Genomic DNA, 24,181 nt, shown 5'->3' with positions numbered 1-24,181 from the left:
TGCGGGAATTTTAGAGGCAGCAATGTTCATACAGAGACAAGCTAAGAACACTAGTGTTGGATGAGCCACATGAAGTGGCCAAAATGATTATTTTTGACAGACACAAATGGCAATTACATATGCTTCAACAAGTACATGCAAGGGCAAGATTTAACCAGCGGTTAGGAAGTGCCAGGTCGGAGAACAGAAGCGGGGGAGAAACCAAGAGTTCTGCAGGGAAGAGATGTGAATGGGGACATATCAAGGCAGGAATCAAACAACTAGGTGTTCGGAGCCAACGGGAACTATGTCAGTGATCATCCTCATGCCCCAACCATGGGAAATTTTAGTTGAAGACTCTGCACAACCGTGGGAAAGACGAACACCTATAAAGCCCAAGCTTAATCTTCAAATGTCTGACTTCAATTTAGTAATATACCTTGCCAATGAACAATGAGGCACAAGCAGAGTGGTCAGGGCTGGGATGGGGTTATACCAATGCAGGATTGGTGGATCATAAATAATACATGTCACACACCTAGTATAACAGCTGGCACATGGCAAGTACTAAATAAATGGCAATCTTCTTACTTGGCACTTCATTAGGTGATGGAAAATTGCCTTGCTTACCTAAGATGAAGGCAAGGGTGAGTCACTTCCAAATACAAGGATAAAAAGGAAATGTGTGAAGCCTTCATTGGGAAAACCAGAATCTGGCTGGAAAAGGTTTAATTCTTTGGTCAGTGAACTTCCTCTTCTGGGAGGCATGGGAGAGGGGCAGCTCCTTGGACAGCACCCTGGGAGTGGCGCTCACCTTGCGCCAGACCACCTGGCCATCAAGAGCAGGGTTCTCCATATGAAGAAGTTCAGGCCCATGGGTCTGTAGGTTTCATCACATGAGCCCATAGATGGGACTCGACTCCAGAACAATAATTGTTCTGTGTAAGCTTCCTGATCAGCAACAAGCTCTGGGTGTAGCATGGGGCCTAGAGGGCAAGTCGAGTGAGACAGGATTCAACATTGCCTACATGATGCTCAGAGATACCCAAGAGTCCTCGGGAGCCTGCATTATCATTATTGTCTTGTCCCAGCCCCATCCTCCCACCGGCAAGCAATTTCACATGTAATTATCCTCCCAGCCCCTCCTCTCCTTTTATTCTCCTTCTCTCTCCATATTCCTTCTTGCTTTCCCTTCATCTCCCAACCAAGTTTCATAAAGTCCACATCAGAATGCAGAGGCATCAACCCCAAGGTCATCTCTCACCCCGGCCTGAAGCTGCTCTCTCCTTGGAGAGCAGCCCATCATGTTCCCTGACATCGTCAAAGAAAGCCCGGATAATGATATTTCCCTCCACCTTCCTCCAGACAAGACTCTGGCTTTCTATCTTTAGATCAACTGTCTTCCTAAAAGCTCACCTTGGGCTCAGAGATGGAATATGATCACTAATGGGGGAACCTGGGAAAAATGCTGGCCCACATAGGTCAGGATGGTGGTGACATGGCCAAGATCCTATTCATTAATTACTTAATTAATGACTAGCATGATACACCTGATGAGTGATTTAGACTAGGCACTGTGTTAATTGTCTGACAGTCATTTTCAATCCTCACGCCAACCCTATGAGGGAGGTACTATTATTATCCACATTATACATATGAGTGAAGTGAAGTGAAAGGTTAGGTAACTTGCCCTAGCTCACATTACCAGTAAGTAGGCAAGCTAGGGCTGCCAACTTGGTCTGTGTGACACCTGGTCTATGCACTTAATCACCCTACTTTATTATCCTCCCATGTGTATATGGGCTTCTACCCACATTGTTGCTCTCACACTTCTGTCATTGGCAATCTCACTGGTGATAAAGCAAAATTCTGTCTTCTAGATCCCTGAAGCTCATCCAGTGTGCCCCCTACTCACCTGTGAGGGCTGTCCTCCTTTCATCATAGTCATGGCTCCCTTGCTCTCTAGCTGCCATGTTCCAGCCAGGCCTGCCTCATCTTACAGAAGGGAGAAAGTAACATATCTGCATTTCAGGACAAGCAGGTAACACATTTACATCTCAGAGCCTGCAAGGCACCAGGGAACACCAAAGAGAGACAGGATCTGGAGAACAGGCCTTTGTGTTGCCTCCCAGTCACAAGATGGAAGACTCTTTACCACACAGTGGGATTGTTGTCAGTGGCTCAGGGTTTATCCATTGGAATAGTGGAAAGGGAGAAATGGTCATGTAGTTTAGGGAGCATCAGCGGGAGCCTCTGGGCAATTATTTAAGAACTACACTACCAATGGAGCAGGACCAAGGAGACCAGAAGACGAAAGAGGCCATTATAATAGCTGTAATAAAGTAACTAAACTGATTTGGGTTAAATGGCTTAAAGAAAGTGGCCATTTTTTTTCTAGACCCTCATATAATTTATAAACAGGAATTTGAAAGGTTACCAATTACAGTCCATATATAACAAAGCTGTTAAATGAACTCTGGCCTGCCCTGCTCCAGGAAGCTGTGGGTCAGCATCCTGATGACAGTTAACCCCACCAGCAATGCTCTCCTCTGCCTCTGTCTTTTGACCGTGAGCATGAGGTCCCTTACTCGCTGAAGTCTAGAGCAGGCATTATGCAGGGATGGGTATTAGCTTCCTACAGCTGCTACAATAAACTATCACAATGTTGTAGGCTTAAGGGTATGTATCAACAGAATTTGTTCTTTCACAGCTCTGAAATCAAGATCAGCAGAGTTGATTCCTTCCTTAGAGGTTCTAAGGGAGGATCTACTCCATGATTCTCTCCTAGCTCCTGGTGTTTGCCAGTAATCCTTGGTACCCCCTGGCTTATAGCTGCATTCTTCGCATCTTTGCCTCTGTCATCATATGGCCTTCTGATAAAGATGCCAGCCATAGGATTTAGGGCCCACCCTAATTGAGTATGAGGCCACATTCTTAGGTTCTAGGTGGACACGAATCTGGGTGGATGGGGCAGGGGGGACTCTTTTCAACCCAGTACAGGTTGCCAGTGGCATTTTTGGCAGATCCCACATAACAGCAAGGAAAAGATCTGGGTTCCTTAAGAGGAGGACTCAGGGTGCAGGCAGGAAGGTGGAAGAAGGAGGCCACTCTGAGCAGTTTCCACATCAGACTGAGGCACTTCCCCATCTAAAATATTTCACAGAAATCAAGCACAACGGAGCAGAGAAAGTCACCCACAGAGCTAAGGCAATTCTCCTACAGCTCAAAACATCAGGTACCCTCCCTCACAAAGTGCAACATTTGTATCATCCAGGCGAAACACCAGGTAACTCAATAGACCTAACACCCCTCTTCCCCCAAGCTAACATGGAAAACAGGCGAATGTCTTCAATCACCTTTCCTCTCCCTTCTAAACCCCAGGAGGGCTGGGGGACACCCAGGGGCTCTGACCATGAGAGGAGAATGGGCTTCTCAGCCTCCCACTCAGCCAAGAACAACCCTGGGAAGGAGGGCTCACGGCAAGAAGCAGAGCAGGGTGGAGTAAACCCTCAGGTCCCCTCCTTTCTGCTGGTGGGGACTCCTTCTGAGGCCGTCAGGGAAGTACTATGCAGAGCTGCATCCAATCTGGGCTAAGCAGATTAGTTCCCTCCCAGTGAAAGGTTCTGGGCAGCTGAGCAGGGCAGCTCCCTGCGCGGTGGCAGGGGGCTGTCATTACAAGGCCCAGATAGGACATAATTACATGCTCCCTGGAGGGAGCTCCTAATTGAATTACAGGGTGTCTCCTGAGCATGAGAGGCAGCCCGTACTCAGAGGTAGCTGAGCAGCCAAGGAACAGACCCTTTGAGGAGCTGGTGCCAGGCAGGGGTCAGGCTGTACAGAAGTTCAGGGACACCCGAGCTCTGACAGTCCCATGGACCTCACTGAAACTGCGAGAGGAGAGGAGACATGCACGGAGAGCGGGGCATCCCTGGTCTTCATGCCTGAGGGGTGTGTTCCAGTCCCATGCCCCACTGGGCTTGCTATACACTGGAAGTGGTACAGAGCCAGAGGACATGCCAGGAATTCACTCTGTTCATTCATTCATTCAACAGCCATTTTTTGGTGTCTCTATGTTGTGTGGTAGGCATGGGGAAGAACTGAGTGCCGCTCTGGTCTGAGGACATGGTATTGCCTTCAGATACTGTTTAATCCTGAAGCCAACTTGTACTTCGATCTATGGATGCCCCACAAGCCAAGCCAACTAGCCATTTTTCTTAACAAGTCCTTCTGGGGTAACTGCACAAGGATGTCACCTCTAGTGTCTGCAAACTGAATCAGCAAAGCCAGATGGCAGTACCTCTGTGCAGCCACAGCTTGAAGAGGCCTCCTCTTCTACAGCAACTCTTTCTTTAAGTTTTTATTTAAATTTTAGTTAGTTGACATTCAGGGTAATATTTGTTTCAGGTGTACAATACAGTGATTCAACACTTCCATACCACACCTGGTACACATCACAAGTGCCCTCCTTAATCCCCATCCCCTATTTCCCCCAGCCCCCATCCCCTCCCCTCTGATCACCATCAATGTGTTCTCTTACAATGAGTCTGTTTCTTGGCTTACCCTTCTCTTTCTCTGTTTTCCCTTTGCTTGTTCGCTTTGTTTCTTAAATTCCACATATGCAACTCTGTCAACATAGTTCTCTTCCTGCCAGCCTGGGAACTTCCTGAGGACCAGAACTGGGCCACTTCCCACTGTGTCAGCTCACAGTAGGAGCCTAATGGTATCTACTGGCTGTATCCTGGGCGTCTGTGTCCTACTTCCACTCTCCTGTTGCTTCTGGCCTCACTGACTGAGGCTCTTGTAGGCTCTTGGGGCGGGGTGGGGGTACCTCCAGCGGAGCCCCTCTTGCTCTCTCTTATCATCCCTTCCTCTAAGCATTGATCCTGGATGCCCTCAGACACCTGATCTGATAGGCACAGCCTTAGAGGAGCCCCCCTGCATCTGAACACATGGCCCTGCGCCAGCCTTGCCCTTTTCCCCAGGCAGTTGGCCAAAGCCTCATCTGTTGGTTGTTCCTGCTGGTGAAGTGGCACCAACAGGAAACCTCTGTGCACCAGCTTGGGCACAGGTGGGTCTGGGCCAGCAGTCAAGGGTGATGAATTCATATTTCTGACCTGGGTGTTTTGGCCTTTGACAACTTCCCTGAGCCCAGTTGCCCCTGAATTCAAAGGAAAGTATCCAACTCTTGCTGTTAAGGGATGGGTGATGCACCCTTAACTTCTTCCATCTGAGGAGAAAGTCTGCTGCTTTCAGCTTCATGACCTTACTCTGACATTAAAATATAAGACATAGTGGAAAGAATGTGTGATTTAGAATCAGAAGATCTAGGTTTTGATGCCTGCCCTTCAAAGCTCTGTGTTCCAGGGCAAATTTCTTAATATTTCTTAGGCTCTGTTACCTAATCCAAAAAAGTGATGATGTTAACCCTAAGGTATGACAAATCCTTATTCTTAAAAATATTTTCATGTAAATATTTAACGTTTTATTATATAAGAAAAAAAAACAATAGTAGTCTTTCCCCTGAGGTCTGAACAATGGTAAAGCCTAGGTAACCAACACCCGGTTCTATAATCTGATATATTCTGATATATTCTCTAGTATACTGATCTCCCCATGGGGGTCACCTTCATCAAAATAACTTTAAACAATTAGTGCCTAATATTTTTAAAGCATTCCGCATCAGACAGTTGCCTTGAAAGTCAGCTCTTGGCTGTCTTCATTCTACTCACTCCCCAACCCCCCAAACTAGAAAGTCTATTTTCCTCCAGCAGTCCACATGGGTTAATTAAAATGTCATTTCTCTTTGCTTTGGCTAGAATTAGATTAACTCATTGTAGTAACACAAGTTATCTTTTGCTGTATTTATGAAAAAATGAAAATCTAATTAATTTTCAGTGAATCTTCTAAAACATGGGTTCCATGAGGAAGGGCAGATAATTAAAATGGACTGTGATAGGAACCACTGATCTAGTTTATGAAACCCACTAGCTTAGCAGGAATTCTGGAAGACTCTGGTCTGACAAGGAAATTATATGTTTCGTATGTTCAGTAGGAATTTGTGGATTCATCCAGGGAATAAAAGAAAGTTCTGTGTTATGTACGATACAGAAGAGAGTGATTCAAGGGGTTTCTTCCTATTAAGATTGGCCTCATCACAGAATGGCAACTTCACACTAACGCACCTCACTGAAATTGAGACTCTGAGTTTCTTTATCCCATCCCAGTTCCTTCCATCTGTCCTCCCAGGACTAGAGGAGGTGGTTATTTGGCCTTTCCTTCTCATAGCCACAGATGAGGTCAGATACAGCTACAAAGCCCTTCCCAGGATGGTTACCTGGACAGCGGTTATGAACTGACCACAACCGACACATAGGAGTCCTATCTTACAGCCTAGCCCTGTGCCCGGGAACACGGGCAGCTGACAGAGTCACACAGTATGCCACCTGGAGATGGGAATGCTCTAGCTTCCAGGGAGTTCCTGGAAGCGCATCAAGTTACAGCTCCAAAGACAAAGAGGGGGTGCCTGCTGGCTCTGGCTAAGTCCAGCTGACCAGCTGTCTGGCAGGGGAGGGGTGGTGAAGGAAAGCCTGTCACTCTGTCCCTGGCAAGCCTGGGAGGTAGGAAAGCTTTCTGCCTCAGTCTGGAACAAAGGCTGGTCTGGAAACCCAAACCCAGGAAGAGGCTTTGAAAGTGACTCAGTACCCAAATAGCACAGTCAAAAATGACAGCAGCTCATCTTCTGACGCTAGTCTCCTGGAAAGGACAGACTAGAACAGAGTAAAAGGGAGAGAAGTGACCCTGGTAGCCTTGAGATTTGTGCCACTGAGCATCACCCACTAGGAATGTTTTCTGCTAATCTGAGCAGAGAGGCCAGTTTCATCTTGGTTGCATCAATCTTGGTCAGCTTGATGAATCTGAGCAGGCTGGGGCCTCCAGAGGAGGCTATTTCTGTCATTCTCCAGCCAATGGCCCCAGCACAGACCACAGTGAAATCAGTGCTCTCTCTGAGGCACTGCAGACCTTGTATGTGCCATCTGAGGTGACAGATAACTGGCTAAGCTGGTACTTTCTTCTAAGTGATGCTGCCACCACTTACAGACACCACGGCTTAGGTAGCTTACTGTGGAATCCTCACAGCAACTTCACTTTTCCACCCCACCATGTGGCATGGCAGATTAACTGTTGGAGTAAGGAGATCTTGGTTTGGGGCAGCCCGGGTGGCTCAGCGGTTTAGCGCCACCTTTGGCCCAGGGCTTGATCCTGGAGACCCGGGATCGAGTCCCACATTGAGCTCCCTGCGTGGAGCCTGCTTCTCCCTCTGCCTGTGTCTCTGCCTGTGTGTGTGTGTGTGTGTGTGTGTGTGTGTGTGTCATGAATAAATAAATAAAATCTGAAAAAAATAAAAAGGAGATCTTGGCTTGACTCGGGGCAAACAAGACATATCTAGCCAGTGGACTTTAACATGGCCAAGTAGGGAAAGGGGGAAAAAAGAAAGGACCCATAAGATTCCCTCTCTTGAGAATTTGAGGTAAAAAGTCTTTCCAGGGAGGAGCCAAGAGCTAAATGGAAAGAGGACTCACGAACTAGAACATTTGGTCTGTAAGGTATCACTGCAAGCTGGAAGCAATAAGGGAGCAAGCCACAGAGAGAAGCAGAGACGCCAGGAGACCAAGACCACATGGCCCAGCAGGGAGAGCATCCAACAGAGAAGGTGGTCCCCAGGGCTCTCTCGTCTGACAGCTTTCTGCTACCACCTCTGGTCTGTGCTGCTCCCTACAATTCAACCCTCTCATCTTGACATACAGTCAGGCAAAGACTTTGTGGTGAAGGGAAAAAGCACCACAGTGAGTGATTTGCTTCCTGAGGGATAGTGATCTTCTTGGTATGATGGTGAAGCTCTTTCTCTCTGTCCACGTGACAGGCTTTCCTAAGGCTGTTCCTGATCACTTGAAGTCACAGGTCAGACAGTAGACACCAGGCAATGCCAGTACAGATGCCAGCAGTGTGAGGGAAAAGGACACAGGGACCAGGAGAGGAAAAACGAGCACAAGGACTCAAGGAAGCAGAGAGGAAGGCGCGCAGTGTGACAGAAGTAGAAACCACTGCTCTTGTGGTGACAGTGACTGGAGCATGACAGAAAGTAAAGCTGCAGCACTAAACATTTAGAAGAAACAGTGAGTGTGAGACAATAGTATTCAAACACGAAGTAAGGTGTGAGCAGGGAAATAAAGCAAACACATGTGAAGATTTGCAGCCGGGGCCATGGTTAGCCCTAGCGATGGTGGCACGGGGCTCACCCCAGATCACCACCGCTCAGAGCCGGTCAGGCGGTAATAGGGTACACAAGCAAAAATCATGTGGGACTCACAAAGACAACACCTGAAGGCAGACAAATCAAGGCCAGTGGCTCTGGAAAGAGATGGACTACGAGGGTAACAGTGATATTAGTCATCTATAACCCAGCATTTGTTTTGTAGCCATATTCTTGGTATTGAGTTATTATCAAGAGGTCACTCATTTTGGAAGCACCAACTAAAGAACCCACAATAGGGCATTGTTGGTACCATACGTAGCTAGCTGATGAATCCCAACCAGCAAGTGATAACCAGACTGGGCTCATGCAAGGACAGGTTAACCAGGTTATGTCTATGCATGCTCTTAGCTAGGAGGTGTCAGGATGGCGCCACATCCATAGCTAAATTCAAGTGTATACACATATCTAGTGGAGGGTAATTCTGTTTTCAGAAGAACAAATTTCTCCGTAACGAGTAAGTTCTACCTTCAACTCTATCTTCATTTCTGTATATCTAGATATTTCCTACTTGGGCACCTGGCAGGTTATAGGAATGGGAATATATGAATGGTAACTATCATGCCACCCGAGAATGTTTACCTAGCGCTTGGTCATTTAGCAAAACCCTCAAAGTATTTAGTTCCTGCAAAACACTTCTGGACTTGTGCAGAATTCATTAAGTATGAGGATTTTGCTCTATTTGCAGATCAAGGAGTTCTCTCCCTCCAGCTGTCAATTATATATGACCGATTCTTTGCCAAGACTTCCTATTGCTTCTGGAAGCACAATTTAATTTCTCTTTTAAAAAACAAGAAAACAATACCTCGATTAAGCAGAAAACAATAGCTCTAAACTCTACTACCTTCTTCATGGAACTGACAGCGTCACTGCCAAAGGGGAGAGAAGAAATTAGTGCTCGTCTACCACCCAGATTCAACTGGGAAGTTGATGAAAGGCTGGACAACAAGAAAGTCCTCCCCAACTCCTAACTCTGGGAAACGAACAGGGGGTGGTAGAAAGGGAGGTGGGCGGGGTGTGGGAGTGAATGGGTGACGAGCACTGAGGGGGGCACTTGATGGGATGAGCACTGGGTGTTATGCTATATGTTGGCAAATTAAACTCCAATAAATTTTTTTAAATGAACTTGGAAAAAAGAAAAAAAAATCCTCCCCACCCATCCACCTAGCTTTGTCCCTTTCTACCATTCTTGTGAATGAACAAGGAAACTTTGACCTGAAGAACCAGAAGAGTGGAAACAAAATAAGCGGGGCTGGATCTCCATCAGTATCCCTTTTCTATTATTGCCTGAAGCCCAACTAGCTCCTCTCCAAGAAGGAAAGCCTCCTCTCAAGATAAGACTGGTTCTTTTCCTGATTAGCCAGTCATATAATCATCTCCAATCACAATTTTCCTTTCTCCTCCACCTAACATTCTCCCTTGTGGAATCTCCAACCCTGCACCACTGAGTCATCTCCTACCAGAGGGCAAGCCAGTATGACAAGAGCAGGAGTAAGCTCTGCTCCATAGACTGCTCTGCTGCATAGGCTCTCTAATCAAGTCAGGCAAAGGGAATGCTGACCAATCCAAGGTTGCCAGGAGATCCTGCACCTCACACCCTAAAATTAACCAGGAAGGCTCTGGACTCGTGGAGATTTTGGTAGACATGTAAAGTTTAAGTAGGCTTGCGATGCTTTCTGGATCCTGGAGTTGGCATATGATCTTCTTTGATATAATCTGACAATTTCAGTAATTAAAATGAAAAAAATTATCAGAATGTAGGGCCTTTCTGGACACAATAGCCAAAGCTTCTGTTAAGAAGGCCACATAGCCTTTAATCATCCTGTGGGCCCAGAAGGGAAAGAACTATAGTTGAACATCAATATTTGAAATGTTGCATCGTACTGTTAAATACCCCATTCCACAACTGGATTAGATATGGATGCCTTCTTCAGGATCACTCTGAGCCATGTACATAGCTCCACTGTTAGTTCCACAAAGCCATGGGTCCAGGTAATTGACTGTTTACCTAAAACCAGAGAAAAACCCCATTACTGGAATTCAGGCACTGAAGGCAGAAGAAAAGAGAAAGGGTGGGATGCCACCCGAGGGAGCATGACCATGACTTCCACCCTACTCTTACCCTCACTAACCTTACATGCAGCTTGTGACTTTTCTCAAGCACAGAAAAGGTGTTCTAGGGGCAAATCATCTCCCTGATGGCAAGGGAAGAGACTATCCTAACACCTTGCTGAGCCAAAGAAAAAAGACAGGGCCTACTGTGTTTTAGTAATTTGGAGAAGGAGTAAATTGTGTCCTGGAGCACTCCAGATTTCGATGGAAAAGATTCCCTGGGGTTGAAACTTCACAGAAAAAGAACACCTAGAAGAGAATGCCCGGCATAATTTTGAAAAAAATTATTTCATTGAACAAGCACTGCCTAAAAGATGTCCTAGCTCTACTTGTCATACCTTTTCTCAGTAAGAGATCATAAAGATAGTTTTTTTTTAATTTCTATGGGCTCAATACTTTTTCTTCCTGAAAGTCTCAAGGTGAACTGAGAGATTAAAAATAGCCCATAGTATGCTATTTTTTAAGTTAAGATATTAGCCACATAATACTGTTGGATTTGTACTTCCAGAGCATCTTTCACCCAAGAATTTCTATGAGCTTTCCAAAGTTAACATTGTTCTGACGGACAAAAATAAAGTCCAACTGGGAGGGAGCGACATTAAATCAGTAGCCTCTAACAAGATCTTGCCAGCTCTAACTTTCTATCCTATCTAGCTGTACAATATTAGACAAGTCACTTTCCCTCTCTGAATCTCAGCTTCATAATTTGTAAAAGCAGGAGTTCAGATACTTTTGAGCTTTAACATTCTAATTTTGTTGGAAACTATGTGACACAGCTAATACTCCATTCTTCTTCAAAGCAGGCCTATACCATTTAATTATAGTAGGGCTTGGCATTTGCCTATTTGACATCGGTGATTCTCAGAGATCCCAAAGGTTCATGAGCTGCCATTTTCTGTTATTTCGCAGAGGCATGCTGTGAGCCTGGGATACAGGAGCAGACATGTGTTTATCGAGTGAGATTAATGTGCCAGCAGCATGCATATATATCTCCACAAGGTTTTTTATTATTATTATTGTTTGCAGGAGGCTCAAAGGCCATAATTCTAAGGATGCACTGGGGTGGTAGTCACAAAGGTGGGGATTCTTCTAGATCATGAAGATGTCAATAGGATCTCTCTCAAATGTCGAGTTTATTGTAATGTGGTTTTAAGGTTATCATGTCCCCATCCCTGCTTCATCTGCTTCACTACTACGTCCTTAGCCAAGGTCGCTTTAGAAACTTCAGTGGTGTCACGCACACAGCAAAGAGCTTTCATTTCTTTTATTGAGCTTATCTCAACCAGAGCACTTCTCCCAGGTGTTTTGATTTGTCTGTATACCTAGTATCCACTTCACTGAAGAAGATTCTTGAGAGCTGAAATGCCAGCCTGTTCTATTCATTTATTTATCTCCAGTCCCTAGTAATGTATCTAGTATGTAGCAGACATTTAATAAATGTTTGTTGAATGACCGAGCACCTTCTCTGAGCAGGCACCATTCTGAAAGTGCCTTTTCTTCATATTTGTACATAGTACTTATCACTCCCCTGCAGGATAGATACCACTATCCCTGTCATTCCAACAAAATATCTGGGGCTTGGACAGGTGAAATGACTTGTTCAAGTTACACAGTTGGTGAGTGACAGATTCACATCTGTTTGTCAGACTTCAAAGTTCATGGTTTTCTATCTTACCCTGGTACTGAGGACATTTTTGAAGAAGTAAAGCATAAAACCAAATGAGTGAATGCACAACCTGATAGTATTGACAAAGCATAGGCCTGCCTTCAACCTGAATAGGTTTTTAGAAGAATGTATTGAGGGCAAAACTGCTAATGCTCCCAGGCTTGTCGGCAAAGAAAGTTACACAGAGAGGGAAGGATTGGAAGATGGAACTGCTCCAGGCATCACACAGCTTCTGTCTAGGTACCCTGAGGGTTTCAATTTCAGTTTCCAGATTGGTACTGCAATTAACAAGGTCTCAGGGTAGGAGCTGGGTTCTAGCTAAGTTAGAATTGCAAGCTGGAACTGGAAAGCAAGGCTTCTGGAGTAAATTAAGCAAGGCTTTTGAAAGCCACTTTTCTTCCTGGGTCTTGTGGTTCGGCCAAGAGTTTTAGAGCATTTCAACTCTAAGTCGGGACCAACAGCATCAACAGCTGGTTAGAAACACAGAATCTCAGGCCCTACTCAACCTTTCAAACTATAATCTGCTTCCTGGATGGTTCAGAAGCACATGAAAATTTGAGAAACACTACTCTAGAAGATATTCTGAGGTCTTTTCTGCCTCTGATATTTTAGGAGTTTTGATGAGGAATCTTCGTGATAACCCCCAAACTAGCATGTTTTATTAATTTGGGTCACAGAGAGATCCAAGTAGCCCAATAACCTCAGCTGTGTCTTCTGAAGAATGCTGTTAATTCAATGATATAATTATTAGTGGCCTCATTTACTAAGCATATACCATATACAAACAACTGTATACGGTATCTTGAATCATCATGACAGCCTTGCGAGAAACATATGATTATCCCTATTTTATCAATGAGGAAATAATCTCATAATTAATAAAATTTCCCCAGCTCTGCAGTTAAATCAGAACTATATCCAGACTCTTAACCCAGAGTACTCACAGTCCATGGTTTTTCTGCTATACCACACTGCCTCTAGTTGTAAAATTACAAACTAAAGTACCAAGGGTAGGGCTGTGATGTGAAGACAGACAACTAACAGGCTATGGACTCATTCTTCTTCTGAAGAGAAGAAAACCAAGAGGTAGTCTAAAGTCTACTGAAGTCTAAAAAATGATGTAAAGAAATAGCAGGCAACAGAGCTTGTTCACCAAACCCAGGAATACTTGGACCCAAATCACAAATGTGGGCAGCTTGATCTACATTTAAAATCAATATCAGAAGTGATCATTCATAAGCCCACTTACACCAAGATATTATTCAAGCTGAAAACACAAATAGGTTTCAGGAAGAGTTAGTCGTACTCAGAGATCTAGAGTGCACAACTGATTGTTAATGGGACAAGGAAATTAGGTGCCAAGTCTTTGATCTGTCAAAAAGTACTTTTTAGTGCCCTTGGTAGATAGGTACCGAATTGGAGAAACCACTAGTCCATCAAATCATAGCCAATGCTGTAGTCTTGATGTCATTTAATGCCTGACAGTACTCCTATATACTTACACTGCCATAAATGTGAGAAGTTGCACAGAGTTTGTCTACCCAACGAGGGCCTGTCCTTTATTTGTACGTATAAACTCTCTCTCCAGAGCACATATAAATGGACAGTATTCTCTAGAAGGCACAGGTTTTTACTTGGGCTAATGAATGATTATCCCTCCTGGTGAAATGACTAAACAGAGCTCTAATAAATCAACTTGTCAATGGCTATTTCACCTCAGGAGACAATATCCCTGTTTCATCTTCGGCCAGTGCAAATAGGACCTACACTGAGTGCCCATGTCTGTGGCTCAGTAAATCCTAGAGCGGGGAGGAACTGCAAAAAGAAAGACCTGACCCTGCCTCCAGGCAAGGAAAGTATTGTTCCCACTTTGCAGATGAGACGGTTCAGTTCTAGAGCTAAGACTAAATGTCTTGCCCAAAGTCACACCATTAGGAAAGGATTGAAGGAGTCCAAGAGCAGAGTCCTCCGGATGGCTCAACCAGCTCTGCTGTCAGCATCACCCAACCCATCGAGCCCTGTCCCATGAATGGGCCTAGAAGAAGCGCTGCTATGACATCTCTCCCTTGGTCTTATGGGCTCCCCTTTCCATGAGTTGGGTCCTTCACTCTCCTACAAGTTGTATGTTTTCATTTCCCACTCAAGGTGTTTTTAGCAGTGTCCTGGAGCAGTTTGACAACCCCCCCTTCCTAGACACCCCCTTTTGTTCTTCATGCCCCCTCCTGCTGTGGCTTATTGCTGTGGACATGAGCAGGAATTCAGAGACAAGTTTCCCCCTTCTCAGTCACCCTGGAAAGTCTGCCCTCTCATAAGCTGCAATTCCTGGGAAAAGTCATTCTGTTTTTTCTTCAAAGCTATCCATCTGAGAAAAACAAAAACAGAAAAACAAACCAAAGCAAAGCAAAGCAAAACCCAGAACACCCAGTATAAGAAGGCTCAATGGGGAGAGCCCTTACATTGCGATACACACAGTGTCTGAAGGGCTAAACAGGCCAGTAACCCAAGAAGTATTCTGGGACAATTCTAGACCATGAAAATAAATGACCACACTGAAGATGTATTTTCTCCCCCAGTTCCTAAGAGGCATCTCCAACATTACTCAGGCAATTTTTGAGCTCACACCTAGGACTAAAGACAGGTGGCCACCACTCTGGGAGTTCCGCGCCTCAAGGCTCATATGAGACTTTGACCTGAGTAAAGGAGGAAGGAGAGACCCAGGCAGTCTCCTAGCTCCTGTGTTGTCACAAGAATTCTCCAAAATCGGACATCAAAACTTCTGTCACCCGACACCTGCACCAGCTATCACTCCAGTGGATGGAATGTTCTGTGTCCTTAGATCCCGCCACAGGATTCCCTGCCCAGAGACAATTTAAAGTGAGAAAACCGAAGGAAGGTTTGGATGCAGAACCTGCCAGGGGTGCCTGCTGATCCTGCACACCAGTGCTGGGACTTGAGTTTGACAGTGACGCAATACGAGGGAGAATTTTAAGGACAGAAAGAGAAGGCATGGGAGGGAGGGAGATAGAATATGGAAAGGCTACTTACACAGTTTCGTCATTCTTGAACTCCAGCTCCCCGTATACATCTTCAAAATCCTCACCACCACCCTTGGCTGTCCCCTCCACTGTCCTAAAGGGGACGATTACTGTGCCCCGGGCACCTGATGTCCGCAGAACCTTGACCTCCAGGACACCAATACTCTCGCTGACACGAATAGTGCCGCATTCAAAAGTGAAGATGCCTGCATGATCATCATCCAAGATGGTGACTGTGGCCAAATAAGGGGATGCCAGGATGGCCCGAGGCAATGGAAGACTATTGAGTACTATTGGAGGTATCCCCTCCTCTGGTTGCTCCTCCTCTATGCGGACGTTGCTCAACCTCACGAAGAAGTGTTCATCCTCCTCAAAAATGTCATCGTCGATGATGCCTACCGAGAACTCTTTCTGGGTCTCTCCTGGCTTCAGGACCACAGTGCCCTCTGTGAACTCATAGTCAGCCCCAGCATTGGCGGAACCATCCTCTGTTTTGTAGTCCACATACACGGTCTTGGACATGTCCCCCCCTTTCCTCACCACTGTCAGGAGCACAGCCCCACAGTTCTCCAGGCACTGGTAAGAGCATGGATCAAAGAAGACCTTCGAGACAAAGTCCTCGGGCTCATTGGTGTGCACCTCATTTATGATGGAGGTCTTTTTGGCTTGTTCTGCTGCATGCTTCTTCAGGATATTGCCTGCGCCGGTCATCATCCGGGTAGCTTGGATCCGGTAGAAGGCACGACTCTTCTGCTGATGGGAAAGAGCACAGTAATTGGCCATCTCTACCAGCTGATCTAAGTCCTTCTCTGGGTGTTTTTGCTTCAGATCCTTTAGAATCCGGATCATTTCCCTGCGGGACTCATCTACTTCCTTCCCTTCCAGGGGCACCAGGTTCCCATCCAGGAAGTGGGAATTCATCATTTTCCCATCCATCTCAATGCCCTTAGGATGATCACCCTCTGTCTCTATGATAACTCCTCGGTGTTTATCTGTGCGGTACTTTTTGTGCATGTATTTGTAGAAGAGTAGTCGCCTATCTGCCACCCAGGCCAGAAGGACACACACTGGAAAGAAGGAGAGAGTGAGAAGACCTTCCCAAACCTGAACCACACCAGGAGAGAAGACTGCCAGGATCATATAGAGCCAGATGTAAGCAAAGATGCTCCAAGCAGCCGTGATGAGGAAGACTCGTAGGTGCTTGATCTTTCGAGTCTCTCCATCAGGGATCACGTAGACGCAGATGCCAATGATGATGAACATGTTAAAGGCTGCGCTACCTACGATGGTGGAAGGTCCCAGGTCCCCAGCAAAGAACCCGTGACCACACACCTCAATTAAAGAGAGAAGGATCTCAGGAGCAGAGGAACCCAGGGTCATCAGGGTCAGGTTGGAGACAGTTTCATTCCAGATCCGAATCGTTGTGGTGCTGGTCTCTCCATTGGGCTTTTTGATAGTCACCTCTCTCTCTTGAGAAGTGATGACTTCAATAGATGCCATGAAGCGGTCGGCAATGATGGACACCCCAAGGAACATGTATATCAGGGCCACAAAATAGACAATGACCCTGGCAATCTTGTCCCCAAGGGAAGGGTTCTCCGGGTACCAGATTGGTAGGATGACACCCTCCTTGCAGTCTGATGACTCTGAACAGGACTCATTGTTCTGCCCTGCACTGGGCACCTCCCCCGAGCTGCCAGCCTCTGCCCGAAGACCATTTAGGAAGAGCACAAAAGTAATCAGCCCAAAATGGAGGAAGGCAGAGGTGAGAGGCTGCAACCCTAACCACGCCATACACAAGACTTAGCCGCTGGCTTCCACTGCAGCACCAATGGTCCTCCTGACAGGCCAGAGACCTAGAAAAGACCAGAGAGGCAGGGAAAGGCATGAGCAAAAGGGGGACAGCAAATGGCAGGTTCCCACCAACACAAATTGATGTTTCACCTTGAGCGACATATTGCACTAACATATGGGGCAGTCTCTCACTCGGAAAAAAAGATGTCAATGGGAGGCACAAATAGTGTCTCTGTCCGCAGGACCATCTGGTGGAGACTCAGCTGAAGAATGGCTTAAAAGAGCTGGGAATATTGGTAATGAAAACATAAGTGATACCCTTCCAGTCCTGTCTCCAAACCCCACTGTTATCTGTGAGAGTTCTCAAGAATCAACTGAAAAGAGGCCAAGCATGACCTGAATCCTCATCCCTTATACTGTTTCCAGGGTTTTCGGGCTCCTTTACCCACACTATTTTCATGCTTAAGAATTCTGCATCACATATGTGTGCAAGAGTACATAAGGAATTGAACTTTTTTCATGGACTACTCCTCCAAAATAGAACACATCGCTCTGCATGCAGTTGAGCCCACCTGGGAGAAACTCCCTCCCCGAATGCAAAACTTGTCCAGGCAAGCTGTAATTCTGACATTTCTTGGGAAATTGGGGTGGATAGTGTAGGGAAGCTCCCTGCAAGATAGCGAAACGGAGGTCCCCATAAGCTGTGCTCCAGCCCCCGTCCACGGCCACCTTAGTCCTCCGGCAAAACATGCTTACAGACCGTTTGAGACAGTCAGTTACAGGAAGATGAAAATCAGTCAGCCACTCAATTCCAAACCCAGACAGTGAAAAGGCCAAGTGATAGAAATCACTATTAATAAAACATTCAAGTGGCTCTTGAATACATTTTTTAAACTGTAGACAAGATTTGGGGGTGAAATGCAGCCCCATCTGCTGGCCTCAAACTGCTAAGAGGTGAGCATGAATTCAGGAGAATGGGAAGAAATTCAGCAGGATCTATGGATTCATCTTTGCACTCACCTCATTCAGATGCAATGAGAATGCAAATAACCATGCTACAGCTTTTTAAAAAAGAAGCTATTTGCCCATTTTCTACCTCTGCTACAGCCCTGTGCGTTAACTTTAGTAACAGAAGAATGCTAGTTTCAGAGCACCTGGGTGGCTCAGTAGATTAAGCATCTGCCTTCGAATCAGGTCATGATCCCAGGGTCCTGGGATTGAGGCCCACATCAGGCTCCCTGCTTAGCAGGGAGCCTGCTTCTCCCTGTCTCCCTCTGTCTGCTGTACCCTCTGCTTGTTCTCTCTCTCTCTCTCTCTCAAATAATCTTTGAAAAATGTTAATTTTATCTGTACTACACCTTACAGGGTTCCAAGTCCTGTCCCTGCTCTCCACTGCTTCCCATCTCAGAAAATGGCACTGCCATCCACCCAGTTACTCACACAAAACAATGGGTGTACATCTGCAGGCCTTCCTCTTGCTCCTGTCCCTTGTCCATCCAGCACCAACACCTAGACTCTCCTTCCATCTCTCCTAGCACTGTCACAGCTGTCATTAGCCTTCACTTCATGAATCTACTGCAGTGACCTCCTCATTGAACTCCCCACTCCAATTCTTGCCTTTCCCCACTTCATTTCCTTACACAGCAATAGTCACCTTTTCTAAAAACTCCAAATCTACACTATCACTTCCCTATTTGAACTCCTTCAGTAGTTTCCTCTTATTCTTAATATAAAGACTCTTTACTGAGTTACCTGCAAAGTCTCACATAAGCTACCTTCTTCCTCCTCTCCCCCTTTATTTTTTGCCCCTCTCCTTCTAACCACATTTCAACAACAATGGCCTTCATATCAGGCCCTGGATGACACCAAGTTATTTTCCACCTCAGGACCTTTGTACATGACATCAGCCATGACAATAAAATGACTTGTACTTCTTGGCACCCACACTCTTAACAATGCTTTAGATCTCAGCTTAAGTGTCACTGTCCCAGAAAAAAATTACCCTCATTCCTAAAGATGGTCAATCTTCTCTGTTCCTCTCATCACACTCTACTTTTCCTTTATGGCATTTATAAAACTTTGAAATTACATGTTTGTTTGTGGGATTATATAATTAATGTCTAGCTCAGCCATTAAACCGTAAATGAAAGCAAAGAGGATAGTTATTCTGTTTATTGTGGTATCCTAAGTAGTCAATTGGTAAGTGCTCAGTAAATGTCTGTTCTTAGAATAAATAAACATAGCCACTATGGAAGCTTCCTCGGGGCTGTGAACTGAATTGTGTCCCCTCCCCATAACTCATATGTTGAACCCCTAAACCCCAGTGTGACTGTATTGGGAGATAGGGCTTTTAGGAGATAATTAAAGTTAAATAAGGGTATAAGAGTGCGTCCTCCTCTGATAGGACTGATGGCTTTATAAGAAGAGGAAGAGAGAGAGCATTCTCCCTCTGCCACATGGTGAGAAAGTAGCCATAGGAAAGTGAGGAAAAGAGCTCTTACCAGAAAATGAATTGGCCAGCACTTTGATCTCAGACATTCCAGCCTCCAGAACCGTGAGAAAATAAATTTCTATTGTTTAAACTACCCGGTCTGTGGTATTTTGTTATGGCCACCTGAGCTGATTAATACACTCAGACATCAGCCTTCTTTAAAGCCACTTTATGACCTGAATTACAGCCATTTCCTTTAGAAAAAAAAAAATAGAGAGATCTCATAGATGAATCCTGACTAGATTTGAGAGGCTATGTATGACCTCTTTAAACCCCCAAGGCTTGTACCTAAAGAGAAATTCCCTCCAGGACACAGTATGCCTTGATGCATACTGTAATCATGAAGGCCTCCCTTCCAAAGAGCTGGATTAACTTGGTTTCATATTCCCCAGAATGGCAGCCAAGTGCTGAGGTCCACATTCCCCTTGGTCCAGGTACTGGGGGTCATCACAGCATGTGCTTGGGGCTTTGACCTCACTCAGAAAAGAAGAGGTTATGAGGATGTTGGAAGAGTGGGGCAGCTGAAGCTGTTCAGTATCCATGTTCAAAGGCTGAAATGTCTCATAATCTGCAATGAACAGAGACCTTCCCCCTTCACAGGTTTGGCATCGGAGAAATGTGGACAGAGAAGGATCTTGGCACCTTGCCTTAACCTCTGAAAACCCTCCATTTTGTGGATTCCAATAAGCCCCATGCAGTAGGAGACAGAAGGTGGGCACAGCTGGAGCAGCTATTTGATCAGGACCCAACATGGTGACACGAGGTGGCATCTGTATGGATCAGCCAACCAGAAGGGGGTGGGCCATCCACAGGTTAGGGACGAGGGCTGGCTTTCTGAAGTCAAAGGACACGGAACACTTAGGTAGTAGAGTCATCCTGATCAACAAGGCACAAGGACTCCCGCTTATCTTACCCCGCAGGAGAATTAGGATGATCGTGGTCTTCACTCACCTAGATCTTGCATACATCTATGGTAACAGGCATTTTGGGGAATATGTTGTCAGGTGGTCAGAATCAGGGGCCGCTTCAGAAAGACACAGAGAAAACAAATGAACTGAAGGAAAAGATGAAAGAAAACAAGGAAAGAAGGTGGCTAGTAAGTGCCTGCACTGAGTTCTTGTAATTGAAGGTAGAAAATGGCCTGTGAATTCCAAGTTGTTCCTTGTGCCCCCGCCAGGCGATGGTTTCTGCCTGAGATGTTAGGAGGAGAATGGACACTGCTGATGACCTGGCCAGTGGTCACTTTTTTGTGATGTTACCCTTTTCCCAGACAAAATTGAAGCAGATCCCAACCCACTTGGGATCCACCCAGCTCCTTTAAGACCCAAATGATCTTCTGTGGTTCCAGAAGGTTCGTAATCAGCCCTAAGGCATACTCAGGGATATGATCCAGCTTGAGAACCCCAACACCACCCCAAATAATGAAGACATTAATAATAGTCACTAACACATATAAGTGCTTGGTGTGTGCATCACGCTAGGTACTTCTTCATTTAACTTCCATAATGATCCTATAAGATTAGTACTATTTTTATCCCTGTTTTACGTTTTGGGGAACTAAGTCTTAATTAAGTCAGTTAATCAAAGTATAAAGCAAGGAAGTAGCAGAGCCGAAGCTCACATGCAGGTGACATAAAATTTATGGTTTTAACCACTCCGTTTTACTAAGGTGTCCTACTTTGTTGTAGAATATCCATGGCCCCCTGTCAACTTCCAGTTTTCTGTAGACTTAGAGGCAACATGACTGACCCATCCAGCCTGCCATAAAACACTAACCATTTGGTAGAGCTGCCTAGTTCCCAGCCTTCCTGGGGTGTTCCGGCTGCCTGATGCAGTCTGCCACCTGGACATTCTCCTTCCCATCAGTTCAGTTTGACAAAATTAGCAAAAGCTGTTGGTTTGCCAGGCTTGGCACTAGATGTCGATGGGCAGAATGAAATGTAAGACACAGGCTTTGCCCTCAAAGATACAATCCAGCAGGGGTGGAGAACTGCACAAATAGGCATTTATACTATAGTAAGTGAAGGTTCGGTCAGAATGGTATGGGCACATGAGGAGGGCGCTGAGCCAGCCTGGGGATTCAGGGAGGCGTTCTGAAGGAAGTGATCCTTGAAATGAGTCTTCAAGCATGAGTGAGCTTTAGTCAAAAAGAAGGAAAGGAAAGGAAAGGGAAGGAAGGAAGGAAGGAAGGAAGGAAGGAAGGAAGGAAGGAGGAGGGAGGGAGGAAGGGAGGGAGGAAAGGGATGGGAAAATGAAAAGGGGAGGGAAGGGAAGGAAGGGGGAAGGAAGAGGAGGGAACAGAAGGAAGGAAGACAGACTTTTGAGTCAAAAGGATAGGCCAAGCAAAGATATGGAGACATGCAAAAGCCTGCTGTGTGCCTGGGACTACAGGGAATTCAGCGCGAGGCAGGAGGGGCGAAGACTGGACATGTAGGGGGGACTCCATTCGTGGCAAGTCTTATATGCCAGGCTGAGAAGATGGATTTTATCTGAAGGGCAGTGAAAAGCCAGTGACAGGACTGTAAGCAGGAGAGTGACATGGTCTGATCTGTATTTCAGAAAAACCAGTTTGGATAAAGGGTTTAAGATGGCTATAAGAGGAACAAGACTGGAACAGGACGATCAGTTAGAGGTCTATCGGAAGCAGCACAGATACAGCTAAAGAGAATGGGCCTGGGGTATTTGTTGCATATGATGACCCTCTGTCCCCATGTCACATTCCTCTTCCTCAGCTGAACCAATGCCCCGGCGCAGCCCATGGCTTCTCATCCTTTTCCCGGATTATTATCCGAACACCCCCGGGGGCCATCTGCAAGATGTCTGTGTCCTCAGCAGTGGCTCCTGACATCTTTTAATATCATTGGCAAATTTAATTAAAGTCACTGTTCCTCTGCTCTTCCAGATCATTAATAAAACAGTGCCACCAGGCCAGACTGAGCAAATCTCCCTCCTGCTACGCCCTTCACTTTCTCCAATGGGAACACTGCTCCAGGCCTGTCACCAGCCTGGGTAGAGTTGTCCTGCTCTGCTTCTAAATCTGGGCCCCTGCACAGGCGTCACAGCCAATTTACATGAAACTTTTTTGTGCAGCCAGGCTGCTCTGGATCCCAGGTGTCTCGGGAGTACAAGACCACTGCATCTTCTTCTGCACTTCCCTATGGGGACATGCATCAGTGCAGAGTCCTCTCTGTGGCAGTGCTCCCCAGACACACAGGAGCTAAAGCCCTCACACTCTCAATAGGAAAGATGTGACGTCAGCCACTTAAGTACTTTGATTGTCACGACAGGAACTTGGATCCAAGGAGGAAAACATAATGATGCTGGATTTTGTTCCTTATTACGTCTTTGAATCTTGATAGTGAAGGAGGTACTATTATCATCATGCTCTGTTTTTACAGATAAGCCAATTTGAGCTCATAAAGATTAAGTAATATGCCTGAAATCACAGTAAGGGGCAACTCAGGTGGCTCAGCAGTTTAGTGCCGCCTTCAGCCCAGGGCCTGATCCTGGAGACCCGGAATCGAGTCCCACATCGGGCTCCCTGCATGGAGCCTGCTTCTCCCTCTGCCTGTGTCTCTGCCTCTCTCTCTCTCTGTGTGTGTGTGTGTGTCTCTCATGAATAAATAAATAAAACCTTTAAAAAAAATCACAGTAAGTAGAAGGTGAAGCATTTGAGTACTGGCAGCTGAGTTCCAGGGCATACAGTTGTCAACCACTGGCTTGGTATGTACCCTGGGTTTGGGGGGGTCCCCTTTGAGCAAGCACCCAGGAAGGACGGGGTAAGCTTTTCTGGATGTGCAGTTCTCCCCATGAGCTTGGCGGCTCTCCATACCCCAAGGCAGCCTGGGGTATGAGTGATAGAGCCCCAAATTTGAAAGCAGGAGGTGAGAACATTTTTCACAAGCTGTTAGAACTTAGAGTCAGTGAGACTCTCAGGGGATTAGCTTCCTCGTCCAGAAAATTCACGTTGGGTTGGACGATCTCCATAGGTCCTTTGAGACAAAGATGCTCTGATTGCAGGCTGGCCTGTCTCTCCAAAGACAAGGAACAGAAGAGACACATTCAAGTTAGCTTGGCCCAGAACAGTGCGAGAAACAGGCACAGAATTCAGACTCCCAGGAGCCCTCTGCAGAAGAGGGTATGTTAAGGAAGGATGGAAGGAAAAGAGACCCAAGAAAAAGTCAAGGAGGGATGCCTGGGTGGCTCAGCGGTTAAGCGTCTGCCTTCAGCTCAGGGCATGATCCTGAAGACCCGGGATCGAGTCCCACATCAGGCTCCCTGCACGGAACCTGCTTCTCCCTCTGCCTATGTCTCACCTCTCTCTGTCTTTCAGTCTGTCTCTGTCTCTCATGAATAAATGAAAGAAAGAAAGAAAGAAAGAAAGAAAGAAAGAAAGAAAGAAAGAAAGAAAAAGCCAAGGAAAGCCTACCTTCCGGAGTTGCCAAATGCACACAGGATCAAATCCATTTTATAAACAACCACTCTTTGGATGCCCATCCGGAGCCAAGCACTTTGCTAGTGATTAGGAGTTTGGCCATGAATGAGCTACGCCACATCCTCAACCTCACAGAGTTTATCTTCTGATAAGGGATAGAGACAAATAAGTAATTACAGGAATAATTGATGATAATGATGTCCCAGGAAGTAATATCTTTTTCTTGTGCTGCTCTGAGCTCTCAGGCCACTGCACAGGTGCTTCAAACCATGTGGGCAGGGCTGCAATGCAGCATGGCTTCATAATACAGAGAATCTTGCAGGAGTGCGTGAGATGGCATTTTACCGTTCTTGCTTCT

At 46.0% G+C, this 24,181-nt stretch overlaps 1 protein-coding gene across 3 annotated transcripts in view; it reads right to left on the bottom strand.

The window, feature by feature from the left end:
- The window catches only part of SLC8A3 (solute carrier family 8 member A3), a 142,008-nt gene that overhangs the window by 105,864 nt on the left and 11,963 nt on the right, over positions 1–24,181 (bottom strand). For 2 of the 3 annotated variants that reach the window (XM_055303562.1, XM_055303564.1), the window contains exon 2: positions 15,114–16,959. In XM_055303562.1, the coding sequence (XP_055159537.1) occupies positions 15,114–16,897 (1,784 nt within the window). In that variant the 5' untranslated portion in view covers positions 16,898–16,959. Of the gene's footprint in view, positions 1–15,113; positions 16,960–20,339; positions 20,379–24,181 lie in introns of those variants that run through there. The other variant, XM_055303563.1, reaches the window with a different exon arrangement.

This window comes from Nyctereutes procyonoides, unplaced genomic scaffold, assembly GCF_905146905.1.
Source record: "Nyctereutes procyonoides isolate TBG_1078 unplaced genomic scaffold, NYPRO_anot_genome, whole genome shotgun sequence".
Taxonomy (NCBI): domain Eukaryota; kingdom Metazoa; phylum Chordata; class Mammalia; order Carnivora; family Canidae; genus Nyctereutes; species Nyctereutes procyonoides.
This window is presented reverse-complemented; position numbering and strand designations above follow the sequence as displayed.